At 42.3% G+C, this 12,688-nt stretch overlaps 1 protein-coding gene across 1 annotated transcript; it reads right to left on the reverse strand.

Annotated features, from left to right (window-relative positions):
• Positions 1-7,169: 7,169 nt before the first annotated feature.
• foxl2l (forkhead box L2-like) lies at positions 7,170-8,598 on the reverse strand. Its single transcript, XM_043675462.2, has one exon. It carries the CDS (start codon positions 8,554-8,556, stop codon positions 7,726-7,728), a length of 831 nt encoding a protein of 276 aa, XP_043531397.1. The 5' UTR covers positions 8,557-8,598; the 3' UTR covers positions 7,170-7,725.
• Between the last annotated feature and the right edge of the window lie 4,090 nt (positions 8,599-12,688).

Genomic DNA, 12,688 nt, shown 5'->3' on the forward strand with positions numbered 1-12,688 from the left:
GCAAGGTATACAGGTTCTGGATTAGTGGGTGCTGGAAGAGCACAGCAGTTCAGGCAGCATCCGAGGAGCTGCAAGGTTATACAGACCTTGCCCTGGGAAACGGCACTGATAAAATTATCACAAACACACACACGCCAATTAGGAAATTTATTTGATTGATACCTGTCCAGTCAAACTATAACATTCATGGAAGGTGCAACTGTTTGGATCTGTTAAAGGAATTATCCTCTATCGATGTATATTTACATCAATTATCGCAATGACAAAGACAACCAATATCCTCAGTTCCTTTCCAAAATAATTCGAAGGATGATACAAAACGTTATGAACTGGATTCATTTTCAATTGAATCTAGTCTGTACCTTACAATCAGACTTTGCGGTGGTTAAATCTGTAGGGAAAACAAAATTTAATTTGTTCCGTTTTGGCAGCATTACTTTAGCTGTGATATTCTTTAATTCACTTTTGAAATCTTCCGAAGAGCAGCGATAGATGATGAGATAATGGAAATCGAACTTGATACATGAACAGAAACAGCTGGAACTCTCCAGCAGAATTCAGCTCGAACTATCTCAATACTGAATGAAACAGCGGGAAAGTGAGCTCAAAAGTGGCCCGGGAAGACCAGGTATGTGCCCTATACCTGTGTTATTTAATAGGATGTGTCAACAACTCGTTTAAACGAATTGTGCCTATTTCAAACGTGTTCTACCAAAAGACAATGCAAAATATTGTTTGGTGGGAATTGATTCGCACCGTTTTGTCTAAAATGCTCAGTAGCGAAACGATTAAAAACGATTACACTCATTAGAACGCTTTCGGGTCGACACGTCGGCTGGGATCTCCCCCGAAAATTAACTTTGCAAAAGGGATGGGCTAATTTTTAACTACAGCACCCCGTCCAATATTGAGGGATAGTTAATTTTGTGACCTTTAACAATCAACAGCTGAATTGAATCCATGTGAAACATTTAGCAAGAAATTAGTGTTTTTCGAAATTAAAAATTCCTATCGTCCCTGCTGAGCGGGAAATCTTGTCATGTCAGAAATGAAGATGGGAACGTGAAAACATAACAGTTCCGCCAGATCCAGTGAAACCGGGTATAAGGCATTAACACTGAGTAAAATTGCAAAGCAACTATTTATAAATCTCATGCACCAATGTCTATCAGAATCATTCTCTTTCCTCTAGCAGTTAACCATAGAGGAGTTGCTGATTAATCACAGCAAGCAAAATCTAGCGATTTTGTGTCTTCTGAGGAAGGGTCACCGGACCCGAAACGTTAACTCTGATTTCTCTGCACAGATGCTGCCAGACCTGCAGAACTTTTCCAGTAATTTCTGATTTGTTTCTGATTTGCAGTATCCGCACTTCTTTTGGTTTTACACAAAATGCCTTGTTTGTTTAGTAAGAATTTTATAAAGTTACGCTCATTTCATTCAGGTTGACAGTGAACGGAAAGTCGCCATAGTCCTAGCAGGTTATATAAGGCTGGTCTCTCGTTTCGCCTGAGGGTCACCACGCCTTCACGCTAAAAGTTGAGAAGGAAAGTCCTCCGTGATAACTTCATCTGGCGCACGGATTGAACCCACGCTGTTGACCGTATAGCAGTAAAACTCAGTATAAAATGGTCATCGTAAATGTGCCGAAGTGGGGATCCAGATAATTACTTGTTAATCGTACTTAGTAAATAAATGCGTGATATACACTACCATTCTTGACGCACGTGTCATTTCAAATTTTACGTTCGAGCGTTAAAAAAGTAAAGATGAAAAACAAAAGTTGTCGCGTTTTGTAAAAAAATATATCAAATAGAAAAATAAAAACTGAAAGAACTGTGGATATTGTAAATTCTAAAGAAGGGTCACTCGACCCGAAACGTTAACTCTGTTTCTCTGTCCAGAGATGCTGCCAGACCTGCAGAGTTTCTCCAGTAATTTCTGTTTTTGTTAGAATAGTGCAGTATTGTTCTGATGAAGTGTCACTGGACTTGGAAACGTTAACTCTCTGTTTCTCTCTCCGCTGATGCTGCCAAATCCGATGAGTTTGTTCAGCATTCTCTGTGTTTGTTTCCGATTTCCAGTTTGTTCTATTCTACCTCTTTGGTAACTGAATGTTTGAATAAATATGAATTACCTGAGTTTTATGCTAAAAATGTTGCAGTGCGCCACAATGGTAACTCGTCAACACTGATGTGGCCATTTGTGATTTATTCTTTTAAAGGTGTTGACATGAACATAACTGTGAAACAACAACTTGTATTTCCGTTTGTTGACAGATTCTAAAGTCCGAATTGCTACAGCTAACCCGGCAAAAGCAGACGATTTATATACCCCCTCGAACTATTCTGTGCTACCTATAACTGAAAGGCACCGTAGAGGGAAATATTCCCCATTCTACCAGGCTGAAATGGGCTGAGGAATTTCTTTGCTGGGGCTGAACTACAGTATTATAACGCCACCTGTTTTGGCCGCATTTGTTTTGTCTAAAAACAATTTTATCGGGCAGGTGTAAAAAGGTCAAACAGTCAAAACAAGACCAACGACGAAAGTTGAGTTGGCGGGACATGAGGAGTGTGCTTTCGGTACATGTTAGAATGCCGAGAGAAAAGGAAAAAAAACACACACAACCTTCTTGTTATGAGGATACAATTCTTTCGCGCCTGGCCACTGAACAGTTTTTTTTTCTGTTAGACATAATAAGTTTCACTGAGACGAAACAGTACTGCTAACGGGAACAGATTAATCCCTCAACCTCTATAGCTGTTGAGTTAGAATCACAACTGACCGTGATTCGTATTGCCAACAATAAACCCGTGTGATCATGGTGGGGGGGGGGGGGATACAGAATACAAGCCACGGCCACTATTTAGCAGGAAAATTGCAACAGAGATTGGGATAAAGATTCTCAATAAATTGAAGGATATAACGATTCAGTTCTTAACTGCGTAGTGCAGCAGAAAAAAAAGTAAATTGGTTTAATAATGGCAAGTTACTGTCCAGTGAAACTTAGATTCAGAATCATATTTTCAAAAGCTTCATCCCGTATTGCATCTCCGTCAAAGTCTGCACATTAATTACAAAGATTAACTTTGCGGAACAGTACTTCGTAGTCAACCACATCGCTGTGGGTCTGGAGTCACATGCAGACCAGAGCAAGTAAGATTCCTTGCCTAAGGGACATTATTGGTCAGATAGTTTTTTTCCCTCCCCTCCTTCAACAATTTCAAATTCTTATTTAATTCAAATTCCACCTCCTGGCATAGAGGGGTTCTAACACGAGTCCCCACAATATTAACTGGGTCTCTGGATGAGTAATCGAACCACAAAACAGCCTCACATTCCCGTCAAACGGCTGTAAGCGACTAGAATTTTTTTAAATCAGTAAAACAAAGAACTGCTGGATGCTGGAAATCTGAAAAAAAAACCTAGAAATTGCTGGAGAAATTCAGCAGGTCTAGTAGTCCGAGCGGAGACAAAGCCGAGTTGATTCTCCCTGTTAAATGTGATCCTTCATCAGACCTGCCGAGCTTCGGCAGCAATTTCTGGACTATTTCGAAACCATCACAACTTCTTTCAGGGTGGTGCTCATCAGACATTCCCATACACACACAGAGATACGGAAATAATAGTCATAGAGATGTACAGCACGGAAACAGACCATCGGTCCAACTCGTCCATACCAACCAGATATCCTAATCTTATCTAGTCTCATTTGCTAGCAATTGGCCCATATCCCTCTAAACCCTTCCTATTCACGTACCCATCCAGATGCTAAAAGATGAGAGACTTAACAAACAATTCAGGTCATTTTCAATATACCATTTCAGTTGCATCACACTGTAAACTTTTGCTATAAATTCAGTGTATTACGATCTTATACCCCACAACCACCTGAAGGAACAGCACTCCAAAAGCTAGTGCTTCCAAATAAACCTATTGGACTATAACCTGGTGCGTGTGACTTTTAACACCACTGTAGAGTCATGGAGATGTCCAGCATGGAAACAGACCCTTCGGTCCAACCCGTCCATGCCGACCAGATATTCTAACCTAATCTAGTCCCACCTGCCAGCACCCGGCCCATATCCCTCCAAACTTTCCCTATTCATATGCCCATCCAAATATATTCCCCAAAGTGAACTAAACTTTTGGAGTGGATTTTACAATGATCTTTCGGAGAATCAAACTGCAATCGTTAACGGGGGGACCAGGCTCTGCAATTTTACTCTAGTTGCGTTAAAGCTTTGATCTATAGCGATGTAAAGTAAGCAAAGTCCTCATTGGTAACCTCAGCCGGTACGACTCGGAGATGCCGGTGTTGGGCTGGGGTGTACAAATTTAAAAATCACACAACACCAGGTTACAGTCCAACAGGTTTATTTGGAAGCACACTAGCTTTCGGAGCGGCACTCCTTTATCAGGTGGTTGTAGAGTATAAGATGGTAAGACCGAATTTGTAGCAAAAGTTTACGGTGTAATGTAACTGAAAAACCTTTGCTATAAACTCTGTGTCTTACCATCTTATACTCGACAACCACCTGTTGAAAGAACAGCGCTCCGAAAGCTAGTGCTTGCAAATAAACCTGTTGGACTATAACTTGGTGCTGTGTGATTTTTAACTTTGTACAGCCGATACGGACACTGAACCCACACTGTTTGCATCACTCTGTGCTTATTGCAAACGAACCAACTGAACTAACCAACCTGAGCTAACCAAGCCCCAGTGAACTACAGCAGACCTGTGTGCAATATGCACATTTTTAAATATTAAAACAATTCAAACAACTTCACAAGGGAATGGTTCCCAGGTACAGGTGCCGTCTAAGATCTTGCACTTTTCTTTTTCCCGAGCTCATCATAATGATCACACACACACACAGAAATGCCAGTATAGTCTGTGGGTGACAGTATTGTCCCAGTGATTATATATTTGATATATACAGAAGTGAGCCTCCGGTTGAGCAAACTTCTGTCATAACCAACTGGAAATGGGAGCTGGCGCCGTCAATTTTAAATCAGTTGTACCTATTTTACCTTTGATACAAAAAGTTTGGTGTCACATCAACACACCTTATATATTTCATACCTTTTTCAAGTCACTCGCAAGCAAGTTCGGAATATCTTAACGAATCTGAATTTTTAAGGTCATATTGCGACAAAAAGAACACACGGGTAGCGTTGGTCAAAACTCGACGATCCGAACTGTTAATTTTTTTTTAAAAAAAGAACTGCGGATGGTGGAGATCAGAAACACACGAAAACAGCATTTCTGGAGAAGGGTTACTGGATTCGAAACTTTAATTCTGTTTCTCTCTCCCACAAGTGCTGCCAGATCTGCTGGATTTCATAGAATCAGAGAATCCCTGCAGTGTGGAAGCTGGTCATTCGGCCCATCGGATCTACACCAACCCTCGAAACAGCATCCCACCCAGACACACACCCCTACCCGATCCCTGTCACCTTGCAATACCCATAGCTAACCCACTTAACCTGCACATTCCCGGACACTATGGGCAATTTGGCATGGCTGATCCACCCTAACCTGCACATCTTTGGACTGTGGGAGGAAACGGGAGCACCCGGAGAAAACCAACACAAACTCCATACAGTCGGCCAAGGCTGGAATCGAACCCGGGTCCCTTTCTCCAGTAATTTATGTTTTTGTGTGTTTTAAGTTGAACAAAACGTTCTGGTAGTGTTCAGCAGCTCATGCAGTATCTGTGGAGAGAGAAACAGTTAACGAGTTGACACACAAAAATAACATTTCTGTACAAGTGTGACTGAACTCCAAACGTTAAATCTGTTTTTCTCTCTCCACAGATCCCGTCTGACCCGCTACCAGAACATTTTGTTTAATTTCAGATATCCAGCAATACTGCAATGAACAATATTCCAATAATTTGAGCTTTTGAAAAAAAACTCAACAACTAAAATTTATTGTCAAACATTTGACTTGACACTGAACACCCACCGTTTTGACAGCTGCTTATTTTCATCTGCAGATCCTGAAAAAAAAGGTCTCTTGTGTTGGTGTTATATTGTCAGAACTTCTGCAAACTGCTTTTATTCAGGCAATTACAACTCTACAACAAAGCCAAAATGATTTGGCTGTTCTATTCCGCATGACAGTTAAAATCGCCGGTGAGCTCTTCTAAGTGTAAAGATTTCAGTCCTGTGTTTGACGCACAGTTACCCAAATATTAAGCTATTTTCCTGGATCCATTTATTTTTGCTACAGAACAGAGTTACGATTTAAATTAAGAAGAGACCTTTATCACATGTGGCTGTAAACAAACATCTGATACAATTCTTTTAACTCGTTAAAGTCTAATAATATTTCATGAAATCTGTGCAATCTTTATTGGATTCTGACCCCAAACTGCTGATAACCAATTCACCAATTTTGTCTACAGTACATAAAACTAAACCCCAAGTAAAACCGAGAGCGCTCCTTTTAGCTTTTGTAGTAATTACTGAAACATGCGAACACATATTTACGAAATGGAGTTGAGGTTAGACTTCTTAAAACTCTCAGTCAAAAGAAGTAACGACTCTTTAGGAAAATGTATTAATCACAATATAGTGGGCCCTTGTGTTAAAAGAAAAACACGTACATATTCCTACTCTCTTTACAATCTGAACCATGTAAATTTTGTTACATCGATTCTATGCAGAGGTTTAGAGCCCATTAACAATTTATAGTTGGATTTGCTGTCTTCGTCAACCACAAAAATGTTCAATTTGTGCAAATCTTTGCAAACGGCCCTCCGTATAGACTGGTTACTTCACCAAACAACGCTGCAATTTGAGATTTTTTTTGTCCGAATTATTTCTTTCCTTTCGATTTAGTGAAACACACGGATGGGTGAATGGACCTTAATATGCCGCTGGCAAACAAATTTTGAAGGCGAACCAGACTTTGAAATCTGTCGTTCCACATTTTCACTATTTTTCTTCTCCCTAAGTGAATGAAATTTACACTCTAAGACATGTGGTATTTTACAGCAAAACGCCAAGTTAAAGCTTTTTCGAAACAGATGAATTGCCTTTAACACAAATCAATGAACTGCCCTTGAATTGTTTGTTAACATATTCCCCAATTGGAAAGATATACAGTAGTCAGGCCGTTTGTTTTTCGATTATATTTAAGTTAATTACACTAAGACTCTTGCAAAAAGACATTTATTTTGACAAAAAATACACAAAAGTGCTATGCATCGACACTTGAGTTTGGTCCAAAACCTTCATCTGTTAGAACGTCGATAAAGTTTTTAACATTGAATAGTTTAAAAAAAACTTTTTTGTAGAACATTTTGATTTACCAAAGACGAACAGATCAAAACTCACAAGATACAACATATCAAACATTTAAGCACTTTTTAAAAGTAAATAAACCCTGCTAACGAACTCAATCAACCAACGCTCTTTCCCCCTTGAACAGTCCAATACTTTTGCTTCCTCTGAAAACACGAATTTTTCCGCCTCCTTTCCCCGCCCTCCCATGGGGGTTACCAACAAGTTCCATAACTCAGGCTCAAAGTCAGCTTTTACTCAACGCTTGTCTTGTTTCACTGTGTGTGTGCTGGGTCCATTCTATTCTCCAGCGAATGCACCTTAGTTTAATAACCAGGCAAACAATTCAAGCTTCTATTTTTTGGCACTTTTCAAAGAAAATGTCTTACCACCGTCAGCGATGATATGCACTTTAAATGTCCTGGCAAGTTACATATCTAATCTGGTGGTCATGGGTCCATATTCCCAATAGGAACAGTGCATGACAGGGACCTCGCGTTGGCGAGCGCATGAGAGCTGGTATCCACTGCTCGCTGAGTGTGTCCCCGGACTCATCTGTTGGCCCATGCTGGCGTAAGGGCTAGCCGGCCCCGGGACCAAAGGCAAATTCTGCATCGGAGAATAAGGGCTGTAGGATGAGGGGAGTCCATTCATTTGAACCGGGCTGACGTTGCCATTAGCTGACTGGTGGTAACTCATGGAGGCAGTGCTCTGTCCTTGCCCCATGGACCACGAGTTACTGGCAAAGGGAGGCTGCAGATATTTGGACGTTTGGTAATAAAACGGCTCCGAGTAATTCACACACGGCTTGGCGGGCAGAAACGGGGAGGAGGAGGGTCTGTACGGCCTCTTGACCCTTCTCCTCCTCCTGTAGTTCCCTTTATCAAACATGTCTTCGAAAGCGGGGTCCAGTGTCCAGTAGTTACCCTTTCGCTCCCCTCCACCTTCCCGGGGAATTTTGACAAAACATTCGTTGAGGCTCAGGTTGTGCCTGATGCTATTTTGCCAACCTTTTTTATTTTTCTCATAGTAAGGGAACTTGGCCACTATGTACTGGTAGATACCGTTGAGAGTGAGTCGCTTCTCCTGACTGTCCTTGATGGCCATCGCTATTAACGCCACATAAGAGTAGGGAGGCTTTTGAGAAAGGTCCACTTTCTCCCTCGGCTCCTTGTCTCCAGCGTTCTCCAGTATCGACTCTCCCCTGACGGAGGAATCATCTTCCGGATTGTAGCTCTCCTGATTGTGGAATGTTTCCATCGTGGGCGAAGGCGGCTGGAACTACAGGTATCCAAGACAAAATTAAACTTTCTCTGAATGTGCACAGAGCACTCGCCTCTTTCTGTCACCTCCCCCCCCCTCCCCAAAAAGAAACTACAGCCGGAGAAGGTCTCACTCCTCCCACTTCACTCTCAGTGGCTGATCCCGAACTCATTTAAATAGAGCCAATGACAATTTTTCTCCAAGGGTGACTCTCAGGTCAAGTTAACCCTGCGATGAAATTGTCCCACTATCACTCACTCATCCCTCCTCCGACTCGTAAATGCTAAAAGTGGGGGGGCGGGGGAAACGAGTTAAACTGGAAGCAAAAATAACCTGTTGTTGTCCTTAGGCATGTCTGTCACCACCTTGCTTCAGGTGTGAAGACAGCACCTTGTCTATTTTAACACATTTTTAAAAGAAACAGCACACCACTCTGCATGTAGCGATGCTCACACCCTATTCAAATCCACGCTGAATAACCCATTTAGCCAGTTAGATGGAGGTTCACACCAGCAGTAAAACAAGCCAGCGTTCCCAATTGTATTTATTTTGTTTTAAAACAATCGAGTGCGTTTTTACTGCAGTTTGAATCTCAGTACAAGCTCCCCTTGCCCTCTTCCATCCGTAAGGTCTGCTGGAGCAAGTTAGAAATAGCGAAGTTACAAATCACACAACACCGGGTTATAGTCCAACAGGTTTATTTGGAAGTATGATACATCCAAGTAAACCTGTTGGACTATAACCTGGCTTTGTGTGATTTGTAACTTTGGGGAAGTGAGGGCTGCAGATGCTGGAGAACAGAGTGGAGAGTGTTGTGCTGGAAAAGCACAGCAGGTCAGGCAGCATCCGAGGAGCAGGAGGATCGACGTTTCATCCGGAAGGGCTTATGCCCGAAACGTCGATTCTCCTGCTCCAATGATGCTGCTTGACCTGCTGTGCTTTTCCAGCATCAGATTCTTCACTCTGATTTTTAACTTTGCCAACTCCAGTCCAACACCGGCACCTCCGCATTGTGGCAAACATCAAAGGCGCACGGTGTGAGCGAGCAACAAAAACTGGGGAGACATTGAGACATACGCGTGTGTGTGTCTGAAAGTGGAGGTGTCACTGTAATGTGAAGAGAAAGCCACTTGGCCTGGACACCTCCCCCACACCTTCCCACTACCACCTTTTCCCCTCGACACGTGAATAATATCAGCAGCCCCTGACGATCCCTGCACACTTTACAAAGTAATTCTCACACAGAATCGGGCCGATATGAGTCACCGGTTCAGGCGCTGACAATGTTTTTTTCATCCTTTAATTGGAGGTGATGGTGATGGTGGTTTGGGGGGGAGGGGGTGCAATTGTTGGCACAAAATCAATTTCTCCCCTTCAACCACCTCCTGCCTTTTCTGAGATTGTCCTAGCAATGCAGGATTAGAAGCTCCCGCTGCAGACTACCCATCACTTCGCAAACTTTTGAAATTCAGTAAAGCTTTATTAAAATATTTATTGACTAAATAGTCTAACGTCTCCAGGAGGCGAGACTGCACCTGCAGTTAATGATAGTTCACTGAAATCTAATGAATACTCTCGCTCTCCCCGCCTATGCACTTTCTTGGCTTCAGTGCTAAGAATCTACTTCCTGGATTCCCCAACGATTAACTCAGTATACTGACAGAATAGCAATGTTCTTGAATTCCAAGCTGTTAACTGTTGAAGTAAATTATTTTGTACACGTTAATGCCTGCGCTATAGCGAAAATTAAAAAAAAACACAAAACAGCTGGGTCTGTGCTAAAATTAGACAGTCAGCCATGACGTCTTTGAATGACAAAACCAGATTCCAGGGTTGAATGGCCGCTTCCTGTTCCTATTCATTATGCTTCGAAGTTTAAACAATGCATCAGTTTATAGTTGCTAGTTTGAGGAGGCACGGTGGCTCAGTGGTTAGTACTGCTGCCTCACAACGCCAGGGACCCGGGTTCAGAGAAATATAGAAGATAGGAGCAAGGGGAGGCCATTCAGCCCTTGGAGCCTTTCCGCCATTCATCACCATCATGGCTGATCATCCAACTCAACAACCTAATTCTGCTTTCTCCCCATGACCTTCGATCCCATTCACCCCAAGTGCTATATCTAGATGCCTCTTGAATATAGTCAATGTGTTGGCATCAACTCGTTCCTGTGGTAATGAACCACTCTTTGGGTGAAAAAATGTCTCCTCATCTCCGTCCTAAATCGTCTATCCACAAACTGTTACCCCAGTTCTGGATACACCCACCATTGGGAACATTCTCCTTGAATCTACTCTGTCTTGTCCTGTTAAAATTTTATAAGTGGCCATGAGATGCCACCCTTGGATGACTGTTTATGCGAAGTTTGCACATTCTCCCCATGAGTGTGTGGGTTTGCTCTGGTTTCCCCACACAGTCGAATGATGTGACGATAAGGTGCATTAACCATGGGAAATTACCGGGATAGGGTAAGGGGATTGGGTCTGGATGGGAAGCTCTTTGGAGGATTGGTGTGGACTTGATGGGCTGAATAGCCTGCTTCCACACTGTAGAGATTTTATAATACCACAGCTAGCAGTAAGCTGCATGATTGGCAATAAATGAATCATGGGGTGTCAGTGCCTAGGCCAACACTTATTATCCATTGCAGCAGGCAGTTGTGGGTCTGGAGTCACGTGTAGACCAGACCAGGTAAGGAGGGCAGATTTCCTTCCCTGAAAGATATCAGTAAACCAGATGGTAGAACAAGTAACAGTGGTTACATTGTCAATATTAGGCTTTTTAAATGTATAGATTTTTACTGAATTCAAATTTCCCATGATGGGATTTGAACCCCATGGCCCCAGCACATTTACCTATAGCTCAGAATTGTTAACCTACACCACTGCACCACCTCCCTGTGTATGTGCTGATATTATGTTCAGTGTTGCCTCTAATATGCTTTCCAGCTACAAGGGCCTCCAAAGTCCAAGAACGCAGCAATACCCACAATTGGAAGTCAATACACGATCCGCATACTGACACCAATCACTGTGCATGCAGCTTAGAGGCAATATTGACTACATTCTTACAGCAGTAAGGAATATCAAAGTGAAGACCAATTGTGCATCATGTAAAATAAAACTAAACATGAGTGCGGCTATTTATTGCAAACAGGTCATTTTTAACTTTTGGCAGAAAAGGAACATGAATAGTTAGCCTATAACTCTCTATAACTTAAACTCTACCCTTTTAGGAAATTCTCATTCATATACAAACAGTCAGTCAATGACAAGACAAGATCCAAATTGTACAGGTGGGGAAGGAACAAACTGAAGTCAGTGAAGCACAATTCTGAACCAGTCTGCATCAATGAGATGTTTTCCTTCAGTTTCTTTCTGGTTCGTCTCGACTCTGTGATGAAGACATGAGGTTGTGTTCACAGATTTGTAACCTTTCATTCACCGGGTGAGGAATTGTCCTTTCACTGCTCTGAAGGTGGTTCTTCCCTTTTTCTTTCCAAGAAGTGAATTTGCAGAGAGGGAGAGAGGAGCTACATGTTTGTGAATTTCTTTTACTTTGGAACTCACAGATGTTTCTGCTGTATTGTCTAAACACACAGCTGTAGCCACTTGCTCAGGAATCAATCATGAAATTGTTACTATGCCTCCCCACACAGACAGATCGACACACACTAGATTAGAGTGGTGCTGGAAAAGCACAGCAGGTCAGGCAACATCCGAGGAGCAGGAAAATTGACGTTTCGGGCAAAAGCCCTTCACCAGGAATAGATGATAGGAATTCCTGAGGAAGGGCTTTTGCCCGAAACGTCAATTTTCCTGCTCGTCAGATGTTGCCTGATCTGCTGTGCTTTTCCAACACCACTCTAATCTAGACTCTGGTTTCCAACATCTGCAGTCTTTGTTTTTACCTACCAGATTGACACACACACACACAAGATGCACACACACACACACACATGCACACACACATATACGCACACACACAGATGGACAGTCACACACACACACATGTACATACATCCTGGTGGAAAAGCTGGGGCAAAGCTACCCTGAACACATACACCCATAGAGCTATGGTCTCTCTAGTCTTCTTGCCCAGTGCTTGAAAAGGCAACATTATTGATAAAAC

This window comes from Chiloscyllium plagiosum, unplaced genomic scaffold (assembly GCF_037043375.1).
Source record: "Chiloscyllium plagiosum isolate Xiang-an unplaced genomic scaffold, Cpla_swu_hap1 HiC_scaffold_37, whole genome shotgun sequence".
Lineage (NCBI taxonomy): Eukaryota > Metazoa > Chordata > Chondrichthyes > Orectolobiformes > Hemiscylliidae > Chiloscyllium > Chiloscyllium plagiosum.

Excerpts from the sequence above, each read along its gene's own strand:
- foxl2l (XM_043675462.2), bottom strand. The coding sequence starts at position 8,556 with ATGGAAACATTCCACAATCAGGAGAGCTACAATCCGGAAGATGATTCC.